Source organism: Heloderma suspectum, chromosome Z (genome assembly GCF_057233095.1).
Source record: "Heloderma suspectum isolate Gila_16-S chromosome Z, 16-S_ref, whole genome shotgun sequence".
NCBI lineage: Eukaryota > Metazoa > Chordata > Lepidosauria > Squamata > Helodermatidae > Heloderma > Heloderma suspectum.
In genome coordinates this window covers 16,169,410-16,188,384 of record NC_139476.1, presented here as the reverse complement: position 1 = coordinate 16,188,384, position 18,975 = coordinate 16,169,410, and the positions used below count along the sequence as shown (strand labels likewise).

The window sequence follows — 18,975 nt, the reverse complement described above, 5'->3', positions numbered from 1 at the left end:
CTAGCCGGGCAGACGAACCACCCGCTAACAGTACCTCCGTCTTGTCTGGATTGAGTTTCAGTTTATTGGCCCTCATCCAGTCCATTCCCGTGCCCAGGCACTGGTTCAGAACAGCCACTGCCTCACCTGGGTTTGATGAGAAAGAGAGGTAGAGCTGGGTGTCATCCGCATATTGATGGCACCTCAGCCCACACCTCCGGATAACCTCCCCCAGCGGTTTCATGTAGATGTTAAACAGCACAGGGGATAGAATAGAGCCCTGTGGAACCCCATGGCACAATTGCCATGGCACAGAGCAGTAATCCCCCAGCACCACCTTCTGGGATCGGCCATCCAAGTGGGAGCGGAACCACTGCAGTGCAGTGGTTGGCCGCTGTGGGGATGGAACGCTGGACTAAATGGACCCTTGGTCTGATCCAGGAGGGCTCTTCTGATGTTCTTTAAAAAAATACTTCAAGAAATTCATAGGAACACAGGAAGCTGGCTAATACCAAATCGGACCCTTGATCCATCTATCCCAGAACTGCTGACAATGATTGGTGTAGTGGCGAGAGTGTTGGACTAGGAGCCAGGAGATCTGGGTTCTAATCCCCACTCAGCCATAGAAGCTCACTGGGTGACTTTGGGCCAGTCATATCATAGACTCTCAGCCCAGCCTACTTCATAGGGTTGTTGTTGTGAGGATAAAATAGAGAGCAGGAGGAAGAGGATAATGTAAGCTTCCTTGGGTTCCTTGCAAGAGGAAAAAAGGTGGGATATAAATGCAATGAATAAATGCAATGAATAAAACTGGCAGAGACTCCCCAGGGTTCCAGGCAGGACTCTTTCCTGGCCCTACCTGGAGATGCTGGGGATGGAACCTGGGACCTTCTGCATGCAAAGCAGGGACTGTACCACTGAGCTATGGCTCTTCCCTCTCATGGGAGAAGGTGACGGGAAAATATAGCGAGAGGTTCAGTGAAGGGGACTACAGCCCATGAAACCTTTGGCCAGAACAAATGTGTCAGTCTTGCAGGTCCCACAAGGATCTTTGTTGTTGCTGCTGCACTGGACTAATGCCCCCCCGCCCCTGAAATGGCCGCGTCTCATGATATATTGAAATGCCACTGCTTCCCTGAAGGTAAAGCCTTGTCCCTGTGGCCTGAGAATGCTGAGGCTATAGCTTGTCACCTTCCTTTGTCTTCCTTTGCAATCAACACACACCAGGAAACAAAGCTCCAGGCTAACACTACTTTCTTGGTTAAGGACCATCATCAATACAAATGCAAATTCTAGGAAACTCTCAGACAGCAATGAACACATCTACAAATATCAATAAAGGAGCGGAAGTGGAAGTTAGGAAAGTTGCCAGCAGTCTAGGCAAGAACTTCTGGGCCAGACTTGCTTCACAGGGACACCCCTCCCTTAGGATGGCTCTCTCCTACATTGTCTCCCTGAGTGGCCAACCTGCCAGAGTGTCTGAGCCCTGCCGCTAAGTTTTCCCACTTAATTCTGTGATGGAGCCTAGTGTCCCTCAAGTCGCACCCCTCACCCTCCTCCTCCTCCAAACTTGAGTTCTCATGGTGGAGGAATGGGAGAGCCATTCAGCCTGGGCCATCTGTCAAAGTCCTGGGAAGAAAGTCTCTCTGTATCTGGGCACACCAAGGAGGGTGCCTCCCTCTGTTCTGGCCATTCCCATTCTGGATCTGAGCTGCCAGATATCTCCACACGCTCACATTCATTCCTGACACAGCCTAGGCCAGCCTCCATGATAGAAAAAGGAATGGGGGCCTGAGGAAGATTGAGACAAACTCCAGGACATTTTCAAACAAGCAAAGGCACACGCACACACTCACCACAGAGCTTTCTTCCTCCCCTTCAGGTAGTTTTCAAAGATGATCCCAGCAACCGTACGGCCTTTCCCAACCCCGGCGCCATCTCCGATGAGGAACCCGGCCCTTTGCCCTTTGGGGAGTAAAACTTCGTGTTGCTGCCGATCCAGAAGAAAGAAGGGGTTAGGCGGGGAAGAGGCAGGTTTTGACATCCTGCACCCCTGCTCTAAGGCATTTGGGAACAGCTCTACAGGTGAACCCTTGACGAGCTTGGAAATAAACCTCACGTTGGACACTCTCTCCCCGTCTGGTTTCTCCCTTCCTCTCGACGGCAGTTCTCAGGCCTGCCAGAGCAGTGGACGTACCTGACAGGCATACGTGATCGCTTCCAGCTGCAGTGCGGAGAGTAACCCATGGTCAGCGATCGAGTCAGGGAGGGAGAGGGCGTAGGTGACATCTGGAGGGGGGACGCTGGAGAGGGTGCTTGTCTCCACCACTCGGTCAGGGTGCTGCTTCCCGAGTTTCACTGCACGTGGAAGGAGAAAACAAAGCTGTCAGCAGTTTGATGCACTTTCCGTGCCTCTCCTGAGCAGGGATAAAGGACGTGGTGTGGTGGTGAAAGTGTCCGACTGCCAAGGCCCGGATTCAAATCCCAACCTGGCCATGAAGCTCTCGCTGGACAATGACCCCAGCCTGGTCTCCTTCTCTCAGCCCAACTTAAAAAGAAGGCAGGGTGGGTAAGTGCCAATGCCGCACCTTCAGCAAGGGAAAGCGGGATAGAAACATAACAAATATATATGCGCAGCAGGCAGACGGAGTGATGAAACTGCCTAGACCGGATGGTGAGAAACTTTGGGTCGAGTTAATTTCACTCCTCAAGACAGACATGGTGCAGCCTTCCCTAACCTGGTGCACTCCAGATGTTTCAGACTACGACTCCCATCTGGCTGAGAACAATGGGCGCTGCGGCCCGACACATCCGGAGGGCACCAGATTGGTGCTGCTATGTTCTAATGCACGGAGAATTTGCCTTGAGTGCGTGTCTGTTGGTGTGTGCCTGCCTGTGAGTAACAGAGGCGGCCTCTGTCCATGATTGCTGGGGCTGCTGAACTATCACCGAAGGTCTCTGGCTGACCCACGCTAAGCGTCAAGGTCTCTCACTGCCATCTGTGTTTCCTATTAACCCCGAGCCCTTGACCTCCTGGGGCAATATTCTCTTTAATCACGCCCGGCAGGCAGGAAGGCCTAAGGAAGGAAAAGCAAGGAGCTTAAGACAATGGGGAAGGAAAGCTAATACCAGAGAGAGAGCCAGTGTGGTGTAGTGGCTAGAGTGCTAGACTGGGAGCTGGGAGATCCGTGTTCGAGGCCCCACTTGGCCAAGAAAGCTCCCTGGGTGACTTTGGGCCAGTCACAGACTCTCAGCCCAACCCACCTCACGGGGTTGTTGTTGTGAGGATAAAAGGGAGAGGAGGAGGATAATGTTTGCCACCTTGGGTTCCTTCAGGAGGAAAAAAGGCGGGACATAAACGTAATAATAATAATAATAATAATAATAATAATAATAATAAAAAATACAGCTTTCCCTGACCTGGTATCCTCCAGCTCTACAACTCCCAGTTAGCCATGCTGGCTGGGCAGTGATGGAAGTTGTAGTCCGAGATGCCTGGAGGGGACCACACTGCAGAAGACTGATCCAGTGAAGGCTGGGGGCTCTGATGTGGGGGGTGGGGTGGCAAATCAGAATGCTAAAGGGCGGGATAGTCAGAACGCTGGACTAGCTTTGCCTGAAACTCAAAGCGGATTTACCGCCCTCCTGACATCGGAGCCACCAGCCTGCACTGTGCTGATCTAATTTTTTAAATTAAAAAAATAAGATGAAGATGGCTTGGCAGAACAAGCCGGGCTTGGGAAAAATCCTCCACCCCTTCAGGATTTCCAAAGGGCCCCCTCTGATGCCTTTCACAGGGCTTCCCATGTCTGCATAACAAAGCCATGCCTTTAAAGGTTTTTGAATGTTTTCCCTCAGCCCTGGGGAAAATAGAGATTAGCCCTGACTTCTGCTAACTGGTTGTGTTTTAAAATTCCGGGGAAATCTTCCTGGGACAAAAGGTCATTTTGCTAGTCTTACTTAATTGTATCCTGGTGACTCAGCTAAAGCGACTCAGCTAAAGCTTACTAGCACCAGGAAGTATTTCTCCTCTCCTTCTTCTAGGAGTGCGATGGCATCTTCTGGTCGCCACACCTCAAAAAGGATATCGTAGGGTTGGGAAAAGTGCAGAAAAGGGCAACTGAAATGACCTGGGGGCTGGAGCAACTCCCCTAGGAGGAAAGCTTACAATGCCAGGGATTGTTCAGCTTAGAGAAAAGGCGAGACATGGCAGAGGTGTATAGAATCATGCACGCTTTGGAGAAAGAAGATAAGGAGAAAAATGCCTCCCTCTCTCATACTATAAGAACGATGTGGGGTCATCCCATGAAGCTGACTAGTGGGAGATTCAGGACCTATCAAAGGGCGGACTTCTTCACGCAGCGCAGTTTCAAACTGTGGAGCTGCTCACTTCCACAAGATGTAGTCATGACCACCCATTTGGATGGCTTTAAAAGGGGGTGAGACAAATTCCTGTAGGAGGAGAAGGCTATCAATAGCTATGAGTGTGGTGTAGTGGCTAGAGTATTGGACTGGGAGTTGGGAGATGCGGGTTCGAGGCCCCACTCGGCCATGGAAGCTCCCTGGGTGACTTTGGGCCAGTCACAGACTCGTACACCGCCTTGGTTTCCTTAAGGAGGAAAAAGGGCAGGATATAAATGTAATAAATAAATAAAAATAAATAATAGTGCTGATAGCTATATGCTACCTTCAATATCGCGAAGAGAAAACTCTCTGGAAAAGACCCTGATGCTGGGAAAGACTGAGGGCAAAAGGAGAAGGGGACGGCAGAGGATGAGATGGCTAGATAGCATCACCGATGCAATGAATATGAACTTGAGCACGCTCCGGGAGAGAGTGCAGGACAGGAAGGCCTGGCGTGCTATGGTCCATGGGGTCACGAAGGGTGGGACACAACTGAACAACTGAACAACAACAACAACACCTTCAATATCAGAGGCAGTATGCCTAGGGGCACCCGTTGCTGGGGAACATGGGCGGGAGGGTGCCTTTGTGCTTGTCTTCTGCTTGTGGATTTCCCGTGGGCAGCTGGTTGGCCACTGCGTGAACCAAATGCTGGACTAGATGGAGCCTTGGTCTGATCCAGCAGGGCTCTTCTCTTGTTTTTATTGTGGGAGGGGGAGGAGGGAGCTGAACTTTTCTTTTTTGTTTGGGCTGGGGGATTGATGAACTGGGGTGTAGAATTTCAATCCAGCCCAGCACGTTTTTGGAAGAGGACGCCCCGCTGTTCCTGCCCCCCAGACAAACAGCCTCGGAGGCTGGCCTGCCCCACACGGGCTGCACTCACATGGAATGCTATGCCTGGATTCTCCAGGAGCCAGGCTTATTGTTACGTGTGAATGCAGCCAGTGCCTCGATCTGTGGGAGATGGGGCACAAGGCCCTAATCTGGTCCAGGAAGGGGGCAGGAGAACTGGATCAGGAGGTGAATGACATCAGGGAATGTCACTGAGTCAAACATCATCACAACCCTGAGGCTAAAGTTTATTTATTTATTTGATTTATTAGCCACCCATCTGGCTGCCTAATAATAAAGTTATTTCCAGGTAAGTTGGGACAGGCTTCAGGAGATGGGCTGTAAGGAATGGGAGTTGCAGCTAGGATTTAGGGAGCCTCTTCCTACCCTCCTCCAGCTCCCAGCACTTAGGGCTGCAAGTATTAGCACAGAGGGGAGTCAGGATGTTGAGCAGCATGGAGGATTCCATACACACACGGGTGGTAAAGATCTGGGAGAAACTTTTCTCCCATGAAAGCTCCTCCTCCCTCAGTTCTCACCACCAGCAGCCTTTCCAGTAGGCTATCGGGGGGGGGGGGGGATGAGAGTGGGAAGTGGAGCCATTTCACCAGCCCTGCTGAAAGACCCCATGATTGTTTTCCTCTGCCTTCCCCACCTGTTTTTCCTTCCCTGTCAGGTCTTTTTCAGATTGTACACTCGTGGGCACCTTGAAAGCTGCTCCAGGAAGCTTTTTGGCAGAGGTACGGAAACAATACTTGAAATAAACTAATTCTTGCTTTTGCAGCCCTCTTACATTTGGATGGGACATAATCGGCGTACGTCTCCGTGTGACCTAGCTCCTCCGTTTCGTCGTCGTCACCCTCCTCCTCTTCCTCTACCTGAGTTTGGGACTGAAATGAAACAGAGAAACAGATGGGTCAAAGACTTATCAGGCAGTGAAATGCCAATAAAATGTGGTGAGTATTCTATTTGTGATCCTCCCAGAGTCACAGAGATGGAGACAGATGGATGCCCCGCAATATATTCCCTATTAAGCAGCCATGTAATGTCATCAGCTGCTGACTTTAAAAGGCAACCTTGTGTTTTCAATAAAGCATAAACTCAGCAGTAGCAGTGGTCCAGAGCTAAGCAGATTTGCTCCTATGCCGAACAAGTGTGTCCTGTATTGAGGAATTTGAAATCATGACACGCCTTCTAATAGCAAGCTCAAGTGGCTGAGTGCCAACAGGACTGGAGCCAAAATGGGGAAACCCTGAAGTTTGCAAAAGAACAAAAAAAGTATTTAAAAGAATGCCCCCCCCCCATAGCAACCCAATACAGATGTGCATGCTTAGTCCCCACGGGAAAGAAAAATGGAATGGGAGTGGTGGTGGACTATTTATTAAACTCACCCAGCATTGAAGTATCGCCTGCACGCATGTCTGCCTGCCCACACTTTAAGATCAGCAACAGGCCATTCTCACTTGCCCACCTTTGACGGCAGTTAAGTGGGCAAGAACACGAGAGAGGGCCTTTTCCACAGTGGTCCCACACCTCTGGGATGTGCTACCATTGCAGGCTTTTTGGAATGTCCTGAAAATGTACGATTTGACGCTGGCCTCCCCCTGATTACGTTTTATCGGACCATTTGGGTCTGTAGCTGCAATTGTGCAGTAGGCTTTGTCTTATGCTGGCGTCTGCCGTTTTTTGGGAACACTGGCTGTTTTTATGACCGCATCACTTTTTCTCATATGAATGTTGATTGCTGCAAGCTGCCTTGGGGAGCCTCCTGCCCTGAAAGGTGGCTAAGAAATATTCTAAATAAATACATACGTACATTTGTCTACTATGACTGGCAGGGACCCTCCAGAGGCTCAGAGAAGGGCCTTTTCTATCTGATTCTTTTACCTGGGGATGCAGAACCTTTTGCATGCAAAGTTTGGGCTTCACCTCTGAGCATAAATGGTTAATATTTTCTCATTTGTTGATTTTCTCAAGAAAAGTAAAATGTGAAACCAACAGTGACATACCACACAAACACAAACGCACACACACACATTTCCACCAGACCAGGTGCACATCTCCGTGACCTGCCAGCATCTAACTGGGAGTCGGACTTCCTTCCTTACCTGAATGCTTGAAAGGAGGGGGGTATCTGGAGCAGCAGTGACATGGTTCTCCATTCCCTGTAAGCCTTCCAAGCCTTCCAGGTCGCGAGGCAAGACCTGAGAAGGGAAGAAGAGATCGAAAAGGAAGTAAGAACATCAGAACATCAGAAGAGCCATGCTAGATCAGACCAAGGGTCCATCTAGTCCAGCCTTCTGTTCACACAGTGGCCACCAGCTGCCCACGGGAAACCTACAAGCAGGACAGGAGTGCAACAGCACCCTCCCTCCCATGTTCCCCAGCAACTGATGTTCATAGGCTCATTGCCTCTGGTGCTGAAGGTAGCACACAGCCATCAAGACTAGTGGCCATTGATAGCCTTTTCCTCCAGGAATCTGTCTAACCCCCCTGAAAGCCATCCAAAGTGGCAGCCCTCACTGAGTCTTGTGGAAGTGACTTCCACAGTTAAACTCTGTGCTGTGTAATGGCAAACTTCCTTTCTATCTGCCCTGAATCTCGCACCATTCAGCTTCATGGGTTGTCACCGTTGGTATTCTAGTATTACGGGAGAGGGAGACAAACGTCTTCTCCGCTTCCTGCACGCCATGCCTAATTTCATTCATTCATTTATTCACTCATCGCGTTTCTACCCCATCCAAAGACGTCCAGAGCACCTTACGAGAATCAACCATCAGACCATTCCCTGCCCTCAAGCTCACATCCTAAAAAGACACGACACACAAGGAAAGGGACTGGGTGGGAGGAGGAAAAACGAAAAGTGTGATGGTGATGCTTGATTCAAACCAAGAGCTGGGAAGCTGTACACACACGCACACACACACACACCGCCTCCCAGGAAGAACCGTCACAGCAAGGGGCAGACCAAACTGGTTCCACACGTCAGCCAGAGAAGAACTGCCACCCAGCCCCAACTTTCCTCTTCTTTCCCCTCCGCATCTCTGACATGGCAAGTTTAGGCAGAAAAACGTCCTACAACTCCGAGCATTCCCCAGCCAGCTACACTATGAGTTGTAGGACCTTTTTCTGTCTAAACATGCATAAGATTGCACCCTAAATCTAAAATATGCCGTTAGTTTTGGTCCAGCCCTGTTTTGCCTTCGTTCCCATCCACCACTGTAATGCGGCCCCCAAGACCTTAGAATCATAGAATAGTTGGGTTGGAAGGGGCCTATCTGGCCATCGAGTCCAACCCCCTTTTCCAAATGCAATCCAGCTAAACAAGCCTGCAGGCAAGGACTGTCTTATCTTGTAATCCCTGTACAGCACTTAGAACATTTTAGGAGCTTTGTCGGTAAGAAGCAATAAATAAATACGTCCCACACGCTGCCAGGTCTCTTCCTCCTCCGTCGTCAGATGACTGCCAACTTTCCTGGACGGGTTGGAACCATGTCTAAGGGAGAGCCCGTCCACCTGGCCCCGGAGCAGGAAGAGAAGGCACCACAACCTGTCTGCCTATTTGCTACTGGGCCAGGTTTAAGGTTTTAGTACTAGTGTACAAAGCCCTAAACAACTTGAGACCAGGAGACCTGAGAGAGCGCCTTTTTCTTTACCTGCCCTGACACTGAGGTCCTGGAGGGTCCTGGAGGGACTCCTGGTGGTTCCACACAGACCCATGGCCCGGCTGGAGTCCACCAGGAGAAGAGCCTTCAATGTGGTGGGCCCCTTCCTGTGGAACTCCCTAACTTTAGAGGCCAGGCAGGGGCCAACATTGCGTCGCTTCTGGCACCTCCTTCAGACGTTGCTATTTCGAGAGGCCTTCCCTGAGTGGCCAGCCGTGGTTATTAAGTTCAGAATCTGTTCTTGTAAAATGTTTTGTTTTCATTATGGGTTTTTATTCTTTTCTCTTGTTCACTGCCCCAAAATCTTTGACGTGGAGCAGTATATCAATACTGGAAATAAACCTTAGCCCAACCCAGTGCCCTCTGGATAGTTGAGACCACATTCCCCATCAGCCCCAGTCAGCATGGCATGGGGGGTCAGGCTGATGGGAGTTGCAGTCCGACACATCCGGAAGATGGAGATGGTTCATCCACCACCGCTTTGTGTAATCAACTCCTCTGCATGGTGCCAGCTTGAGGTTTCTGAGAGGTCGGGACCCCCTCCAGGAACCCCCTCCCTAAGTAAGCTGACTTTCTCATGAGCTGCCCTTGATCCTCAGCCTCTTCCTTGTTGCTGCTGACAGGCAGAGAGCCGCAGAGCAAGGCAGCGGCAGCATCTCCACCTCCTCTGTTGTCCCAGCCAGAGTGACAGGCAGGTGAACAAGTAGGTTGCCAGGGGGAACAGGAGGAAGAAGAACTCCAGAGGGCTCTTGCCAGTGGGCCCCTGCTGGGGTGTGGGCCCCTGGCAGGTGCCTGACCATGCCAACCCTTGACGCCCCTCTTTCATTTGGTTACTGGTCAATATACATTAGGAAGTATTGTGAACATTGCTTCAAAACCTAAGAACCAATCCAATAAAAAGTATAAACAGCTGGGGAAAAAGCGACTCGGGGAGGTTTACGTTCCAAGCAACCCCGCTCCTCCCCACCACAATAAAGGTGACAATAAAATTGATGGACTGCCAGAGCCAAGACGAATAAAGTCCTTTGCAAGGTAGCTTCTGTTTGCCTTTACAGCCAGGATCAGAGTTGCCAGGGCTATAAAAGAAAGATCGATGCATTCCCGAAGCAGAAGTGAAATATGGGAAAACCAAAAAGTCCCAAGCAGGCTGTAATTATTTCCCTTTTTTATTAAAAAAAAAAAAAAAGAAAGAAGAAAAAAAAAAAGAAGAAAGCTGCTTCCATTACTGGAAGTCTGAGTCACAATTACCAACAGGAAGTTGGAGAGAAGAGATGGGGAAGTTTTGCATGTTTCAAAGCCAACAGATTCAACTCGCAGGTAGTCCTGAATTCGGTTCTTAGCCTCATCAGCAGGACTCGATCATGTAGCTCACCACCGCACAGCGCTCACAAGCAAGCCCCAAGACTAGAAGAATAGATGAAGGGGGCGGGTGTTTACCCAACAAGCAGGATCCAGAAAAAAATATCTTCTTTGAGGAAAAAAAATCGGTGAAATTGCAAATGAAGAGCAAACAGTTTTTAAGTTTAAACAAAAAGCAAGAAAGACGGTGCCTTAAGAGATGAAGAAAGACGTCAAGGAGTCCTCTTATCCAGGGTTCTTAATCCAGAATGGCTCGGTGGTTTTTTGCTGCAACAGGCAAATACAACGGCCTGTCTTCAGATTGAAGGCAGTGGGGTTGAACGTCTTTCAGCACAAGGGCTGGACTGCATTTGGAGAAGGGGGTTGGACTCGTTGGTCCGATAGGCCCCTTCCAACCTGACTATTCTATGATTCTAAGGTCTTGGGGGCCGCATTACAGTGGTGGATGGGAACGAAGGCAGAACAGGCTGGACCAAAACTACCAACGTATTTTAGATTTAGGGTGCAATCCTATGCGTGTTTAGACAGGAAAACGGCCTGCAACTCATAGCATACCTGGCTGAAGAATGCTGGGAGCTGTAGGACTTTTTTCTGCCAAAAAATGCATAGGGGTGTGCCCTGATTCTTTTTTCCTCTTCCCTTCCTCCTTGTGTGTTGTGTCCTTTTACACTGTACACCTGATGGAGCGGTAGGGCTTTTTTCTGCCTAAACATGCATAGGGGTGTGCCCTGATTCTTTTTTCCTCTTCCCTTCCTCCTTGTGTGTTGTGTCCTTTTACACTGTACACCTGATGGAGCTGTAGGGCTTTTTTCTGCCTAAACATGCGTAGGGGTGTGCCCTGATTCTTTTTTCCTCTTCCCTTCCTCCTTGTGTGTTGTGTCCTTTTACACTGTACACCTGATGGAGCGGTAGGGCTTTTTTCTGCCTAAACATGCATAGGGGTGTGCCCTGATTCTTTTTTCCTCTTCCCTTCCTCCTTGTGTGTTGTGTCCTTTTACACTGTACACCTGATGGAGCTGTAGGGCTTTTTTCTGCCTAAACATGCGTAGGGGTGTGCCCTGATTCTTTTTTCCTCTTCCCTTCCTCCTTGTGTGTTGTGTCCTTTTACACTGTACACCTGATGGAGCGGTAGGGCTTTTTTCTGCCTAAACATGCATAGGGGTGTGCCCTGATTCTTTTTTCCTCTTCCCTTCCTCCTTGTGTGTTGTGTCCTTTTACACTGTACACCTGATGGAGCGGTAGGGCTTTTTTCTGTCTAAACATGCATAGGGGTGTGCCCTGATTCTTTTTTCCTCTTCCTTTCCTCCTTGTGTGTTGTGTCCTTTTACACTGTACACCTGATGGAGCGGTAGGGCTTTTTTCTGCCTAACCATGCATAGGGGTGTGCCCTGATTCTTTTTTCCTCTTCCTTTCCTCCTTGTGTGTTGTGTCCTTTTACACTGTACACCTGATGGAGCTGTAGGGATTTTTCTGCCAAAAAATGCATAGGGGTGTGCCCTGATTCTTTTTTCCTCTTCCCTTCTTCCTTGTGTGTTGTGTCCTTTTACACTGTACACCTGATGGAGCGGTAGGGCTTTTTCTGCCAAAAAAAGGATAGGGGTGTGCCCTGATTCTTTTTTCCTCTTCCCTTCCTCCTTGTGTGTTGTGTCCTTTTACACTGTACACCTGATGGAGCGGTAGGTCTTTTTTCTGCCTAAACATGCATAGGGGTGTGCCCTGATTCTTTTTTCCTCTTCCCTTCCTCCTTGTGTGTTGTGTCCTTTTACACTGTACACCTGATGGAGCGGTAGGGCTTTTTTCTGCCTAAACATGCACAGGGGTGTGCCCTGATTCCTTTTTCCTCTTCCCTTCCTCCTTGTGTGTTGTGTCCTTTTACACTGTACACCTGATGGAGCTGTAGGGCTTTTTTCTGCCTAAACATGCGTAGGGGTGTGCCCTGATTCTTTTTTCCTCTTCTCTTCCTCCTTGTGTGTTGTGTCCTTTTACACTGTACACCTGATGGAGCGGTAGGGCTTTTTTCTGCCTAAACATGCATAGGGGTGTGCCCTGATTCTTTTTTCCTCTTCTCTTCCTCCTTGTGTGTTGTGTCCTTTTACACTGTACACCTGATGGAGCGGTAGGGCTTTTTTCTGCCTAAACATGCATAGGGGTGTGCCCTGATTCTTTTTTCCTCTTCCCTTCCTCCTTGTGTGTTGTGTCCTTTTACACTGTACACCTGATGGAGCGGTAGGGCTTTTTTCTGCCTAAACATGCATAGGGGTGTGCCCTGATTCTTTTTTCCTCTTCCCTTCCTCCTTGTGTGTTGTGTCCTTTTACACTGTACACCTGATGGAGCTGTAGGGCTTTTTCTGCCAAAAAAAGGATAGGGGTGTGCCCTGATTCTTTTTTCCTCTTCCCTTCCTCCTTGTGTGTTGTATCCTTTTACACTGTACACCTGATGGAGCGGTAGGGCTTTTTTCTGCCTAAACATGCATAGGGGTGTGCCCTGATTCTTTTTGCCTCTTCCCTTCCTCCTTGTGTGTTGTGTCCTTTTACACTGTACACCTGATGGAGCGGTAGGGCTTTTTTCTGCCTAAACATGCATAGGGGTGTGCCCTGATTCCTTTTTCCTCTTCCCTTCCTCCTTGTGTGTTGTGTCCTTTTACACTGTACACCTGATGGAGCGGTAGGGCTTTTTTCTGCCTAAACATGCACAGGGGTGTGCCCTGATTCCTTTTTCCTCTTCCCTTCCTCCTTGTGTGTTGTGTCCTTTTACACTGTACACCTGATGGAGCGGTAGGGCTTTTTTCTGCCTAAACATGCACAGGGGTGTGCCCTGATTCCTTTTTCCTCTTCCCTTCCTCCTTGTGTGTTGTGTCCTTTTACACTGTACACCTGATGGAGCGGTAGGGCTTTTTTCTGCCTAAACATGCATAGGGGTGTGCCCTGATTCTTTTTTCCTCTTCCCTTCCTCCTTGTGTGTTGTGTCCTTTTACACTGTACACCTGATGGAGCTGTAGGGCTTTTTTCTGCCTAAACATGCATAGGGGTGTGCCCTGATTCTTTTTTCCTCTTCCCTTCCTCCTTGTGTGTTGTGTCCTTTTACACTGTACACCTGATGGAGCGGTAGGGCTTTTTTCTGCCTAAACATGCATAGGGGTGTGCCCTGATTCTTTTTTCCTCTTCCCTTCCTCCTTGTGTGTTGTGTCCTTTTACACTGTACACCTGATGGAGCGGTAGGGCTTTTTTCTGCCTAAACATGCGTAGGGGTGTGCCCTGATTCTTTTTTCCTCTTCCCTTCCTCCTTGTGTGTTGTGTCCTTTTACACTGTACACCTGATGGAGCGGTAGGGCTTTTTTCTGCCTAAACATGCATAGGGGTGTGCCCTGATTCTTTTTTCCTCTTCCCTTCCTCCTTGTGTGTTGTGTCCTTTTACACTGTACACCTGATGGAGCGGTAGGGCTTTTTTCTGCCTAAACATGCATAGGGGTGTGCCCTGATTCTTTTTTCCTCTTCCCTTCCTCCTTGTGTGTTGTGTCCTTTTACACTGTACACCTGATGGAGCGGTAGGGCTTTTTTCTGCCTAAACATGCATAGGGGTGTGCCCTGATTCTTTTTTCCTCTTCCCTTCCTCCTTGTGTGTTGTGTCCTTTTACACTGTACACCTGATGGAGCGGTAGGGCTTTTTTCTGCCTAAACATGCATAGGGGTGTGCCCTGATTCTTTTTTCCTCTTCCCTTCTCCTTGTGTGTTGTGTCCTTTTACACTGTACACCTGATGGAGCTGTAGGGCCTTTTTCTGCCTAAACATGCATAGGGTTGCGCCTTAAAGCTGCCAATAACTCAGTCTTAAGAGAGGCACTTAGTCCTTTGAGAAGGGAGAAAAAAACAGCACAAAGGCTGATCAGTGGTTGAGGGAAAGGGGACGTGGCCATCTTGGGACCCCCAGAGGCCCAGGCGGTGAAGCCCTGAAGAGATCGTTTAGGTAAACCTGCCTTTTGGTCAGGTTCCCAGCTGTCATGCCTGACCCAGGCCAGGACGCCTCCTCAGATGCTGATGAGACAGTGGAAGGTCCAACAACCCTGTGTGTTCTCTTGACACTGGCATCTCCAGGTTAGCTACACCAGGTCCTCCGTACTGGTGGATGCGGAAGAACCCCTGGATGAGAACCATACATCCCCCAAAGAATTTGAGGAGGAGGCCGGTGCCAGAAGGTGGAGGCACAGGCCACCCCCCAGAGGCGATGCGCACACCTCAAAAACCACAGCAAGTGGACTCCTCCTGAGTAGGGCCCTCCTCACGAGGAGGGCTTTGTTTACACAAGCCTGTGATGAACTTCAGCTGAGCCCTGCTTGGGCTCTGACACCCTGGCTAGATCAGCTCTGTTGGAACTCGAGAGCTGCTGGGAACAACACCGTTCCTCGGTTTCCAGTGCCTCGTGCTCCTGTTTCCTGGACCCTGCCTTGTATCTGGCCCTCCATGCTACTGGATGCTGGAGTCCTGCCTGACTCTGCCTCTGGACTGTATTTTCCCTTGACTGATCTCTGGATTTTTACCTTGGCTATGCCTCAGACTGGAAATCACCTACTCACCTGGTAAAACTGTCTCCTTGGGCAAGTCAGGTGAGTGAGGGGAGACATGAGAGAGGTGTACAAAATTATGCCTGGTGTGGAGAAAGTGGAGAGGGAGACATTTTTCTCCCTCTCTCCTAATACTAGAGCCCAGGGGGGTCCTCCCAGGGAGCTGATGGGTGGGAGATTCAGGGCAGATCAAAGGAAGGACTTCTTCACGCAGAGCAGAGTTCAGCTATGGAATTCGCTCCCAACAGACGTAGCGATGGCCACCAATTTGGAAGGCTTTAAAAGGGGATCTGGCAAATTCCTGGAGGAGAAGGCTATCCAGGGCTACTAATCCTGATGGCTTTATGCTACTTCCAGTCTCAGAGGCAGTAAGCCTCTGTGCACCAGTTGCTGGGGAACAGGGGCGGGAGGGTGCTGCTGTGGCACTCATGTCCTGCTTCTGGGTTTTTCGTGGGCCGTTGTGGGAACAGAATGCCAGACTAGATGGGCCTTGGGTCTGATCCACCAGGGCTCTTCTTAGGTTCCGATGGACCTCCTTTGGAATTGCCCTTCAGTGACCTTAATGCTGAGTCTGAGTGGGACACTTCCCCAACCTGGAGCCCCCCCCCGATGTGTTAGACTACAATGTCCACCCTCCCCTACCAGCATGGCCAATGGGAATTGCAGTCTGACACATCCAGAAGGGGCGAGGTTGGGGAAAGATGCAGAAGACGCTGAGGCTTGGGGGAGAAGGCCAGACACATACGCACACACTCACGCACACTCACATCCCCGACACTGACCTCTGTTTGGTTCTGCTGAGGCGTGTTGACGTCCCATATCGTTGGCACGTGGCTGAGGCGGTCGGCGGGCAGGAATTCCTGAGCATCGGCGATATCGGAGAGGGAGTCCGCAGGGGAGGAGAAAAGGGAGTTGCTGGAGAGGTCATTGAGGTATCCAGAGTCCTGGATTTGGGGAGGGGGGAAGGGGGTGGGGGGAAGGGATGAGAAAGATGGTGCATGTACATGACTAGTGACGTCATTTGTCCCCAGGGCCGTTTGTGCCCCCCGCCCCCGTAGAAGGCCACCCAGACAAATTTACAGCAATCGGTGTGGCTAGAGCAGCACAGGGGGGCTGGACTGCAACTCGCTGGGGATGTTGGGGATTGCAGTCTAACTTTCCCATGCTGGCTGGGGATAATGGGGGTTGCCGTCCCACACATCTGAAGGGTGCCAGGTTGGGGAAGGGTGAGCTGGACCCTCGCAACAGGTGGGCCGCGAGCATGGAACAACCCAAGCAAAGTGCTCAGTTTTTCTCCATTCACTTCCACAGGATGGGGTGGGGGTGGGGGGTAGAGAAATAAATGGGTAGGCTTGGAGTGGGGAGGGGCTAAACTCAAGGACCCCTGCTCCTGGTCCTGTTTTCTCTCTCTCTCTCAGGTACAGCATGGATTGAAATCCATTCGAAAAACATCCGACATAACTTAATGGGATGGAACCCATTCGAAAAGCATCCCACAGAACCTAATGGGATGGAACCCATTCAAAAAGCATCCCATAGAATTTAACGGGAGAGACTGGGAGCAGCAGCTGCCCTACACTCCTGGTCCCATTCTGCAGTGGTGGACTGGAGCACGTCGGCGCCCTGGAAACTGGTCTACAGACTAAAAGATATATTTTGAGAGCCCCCGAACAGCAACAGGTTCAGCACTGATTCCACCGAGCGCACCACTGGACTGCAAAATGGGCCGCTCCGGACACAACGGCAAGCCAGGATTCTCCGGGACACAGTGGCGCACGCTGCTGGATGGTTCCTGCTGCCAGCAGAACGGCTGAAGGAGCGGGGTGGGTGGGCTCCAGCTGTGGTTCGCTTAGCACCTTACATCTGAACTGGGCGGGAGGGCTCGTCCCTCCCCTGACATGCCAAATCGTTCGGCCAGCAACAAAACCTGGAGAGAATCATGCACAGGCAAGCACGCAGCAAAGGACAAAGTGTTCCATCTGCTGCACGAGGGACCGAGCTCCCAGTCGCTCTGGGATTCTTTTTTTTCCCCAAGCCTCATGGTCCTGAAGAAAGGGATGATTTAAACAGGAAGCTCTCTGGGGTGCCGAGCAGAAAGGGGTCTACCTGATCCTTTCTTCTTCTTTTAAGCTTTTTAAGCTGGAGATGCTGCCGGGGATCGAACCTGGGACCCTCTGCATGCAAAGCCGGGGCTCTACCAGTGATCTACAACCTTTCCATACCACCCAAGCATACAGAGGAAATCCCTTATACCAGGTCCGACTATTTAGGTCCCTTTAGCCCAGTACTGTCTTATGCCAGGTCTGACTATTTCTGTCCCTCTAGCCCAGTATTGTCTCAAACAGGGGCTGTCTCCTATCACCTGCTACCTGAGAGATTTTAGACTGGGATGTAGAACCTCAGGTCCAGGGGACCCCAATCTGGCCCTGCAGGATTCCCCAGAGGGCCACGTCCCCTCCCTTTGGCCTTGCCCCCTTTCATCCCACCGCCAATCGTTTGGTGTCTCCCCGCCCCCTCCATTCTGAATGGGTGGAATGCCTCTCCAAGGCTTAGGTGCTGACCATAAGAGCATTAAGCCCAAATAGGCTAGCATTTTTGGCCCTGCCCCTTCTGCCTTCACCCCTGCCCACCACTGGAATGCAGCCGCAGAGAGCTTCTCTGAAGCAGAATTTAGCCCTCCAGCAGAAAGAGGTTCTACACTCCTGCTTTTGACCGGAGAGGCCGGGCGCTCTTTCCACTGGAACATAGGAAGCTGAGCCAGACCATTGGCCCATCCAGCCCAGTACTGTCGACACTGACTGGCAGCAGCTCTCCAGGGTTTCAGGTACGATTCTTTCCTTGCCCTGCCTGGAGAAGCCAGGGATCCAACCTGAAACCTTCTGCAGGCCAAGCATGTGCTCTATCACACTGAGCCACGGCCGCTGCACAGGGGTGGCTAGGATGATGAGTGGCGTGAACCGAGCTTTGCAGAGGAAAGTCCACGCCCACTTTCACTTTCAGGCGCAGGGTTAACCCGTGACACTCACTGCCACGGGATGTGGCAGCAGCCACTGGCTTAAAGTGGGGTGGGCAGAAAGGAGACCTCCAGATGTTTTAGACTTCTGTTCCTAGCGTCCCTTACCCTTGGCCATGCTAGCAGGGGTGGATGGGAGTCGAAGTCCCAAACATCTGGAGAGCTACCTTCTGCCTACCCCGCTCAGACAGCTTCAGGAAGGGGTAGAGGCCATTTGTTGGAGGAGGAGGTGGAGGAGGAGGAAGACACGAAGCCTTATCAAAGCTCCCTTTTGCCACAATAGCTGAACGGCGCCGTCCTCTACAGAGGGAGACCGGCTGCTAAGGAGCAGGGGGAACAAGGCGGAAGGACTATCAAGCTCATGCCCTGCTTGCTGGCTTCTTTGGCTGGCCTGCGCTGGAGACAAGAAACTGGGCTAGCGAGACCTTGGCTCTGACCCAGCAGGGCTCATCTTATGAGGGTCTACTGATCAATCCTCCCTGCAAAGGGGTAATCTGCCTCAGGTTACTAGACACAGGGGACAAGGGATGCAGAAGAGGCCTTGGGGCTAATCTGTGCCTAATCCAGGACTTAATTGCCAGTGCAACCCCCCCACCTCCGCCACCGGTAAAGATGTAAGAGGTCTGCTAGACCAGAACGGAGGGGCCATTTTAGTCATCTCCTTTCGCCCTGGCTAACTCCCGGTCTCCCTTGTGTCTCTTTCTAGATTGCAAGGCCTTTGGGGCAGGGACCTGTCACTTCGATCTTGGTAAAGCTCAATGTGCACTATTGTAAATCCGATACCAGACTAATGGATGACTCATTTTCTGAGTGTGGATACCTACAAAGCCAGAACGGCAACATCTGTGCAAAAGAGGGAGGAATCAGCAGAGGGGCTTTTGGGAGCGGGGGGAGACCCACACCAGTTTACAGAAGTACAAAAGAACCCTAAAAGGTTGTGTGTGTGGGGGGGGAATGAATCCCAAAAACAACCTAATGAGGACTGTGCTGAGTCTTGCAGGCAGGTGAGGGGGATGACACAAAAAACTGGGGTGTGTGAAGGGAGAATGAAATGGAGTATCTTGTAGAGGGTATGGCTGGCTGGCACCCTGAACAGGAACACTCCACGCTGAGACATTTTGCTGTAGTTCTGCACTTCTTAATAATAATGATGATGCTCATTTGTT

At 50.7% G+C, this 18,975-nt stretch overlaps 1 protein-coding gene across 3 annotated transcripts in view; it reads right to left on the bottom strand.

Moving 5' to 3' along the window:
• The window catches only part of SBNO2 (strawberry notch homolog 2), a 116,543-nt gene that overhangs the window by 41,369 nt on the left and 56,199 nt on the right, over positions 1-18,975 (bottom strand). For all 3 annotated transcript variants that reach the window (XM_084825941.1, XM_084825939.1, XM_084825940.1), the window contains 5 exons: positions 15,579-15,740; positions 7,323-7,418; positions 6,008-6,104; positions 2,177-2,337; positions 1,836-1,969 (listed from right to left, as the gene is read on the bottom strand). In XM_084825941.1, coding sequence (XP_084682067.1) covers positions 1,836-1,969; positions 2,177-2,337; positions 6,008-6,104; positions 7,323-7,418; positions 15,579-15,740 — 650 coding nt within the window. The remainder of the gene's footprint in view (positions 1-1,835; positions 1,970-2,176; positions 2,338-6,007; positions 6,105-7,322; positions 7,419-15,578; positions 15,741-18,975) is intronic.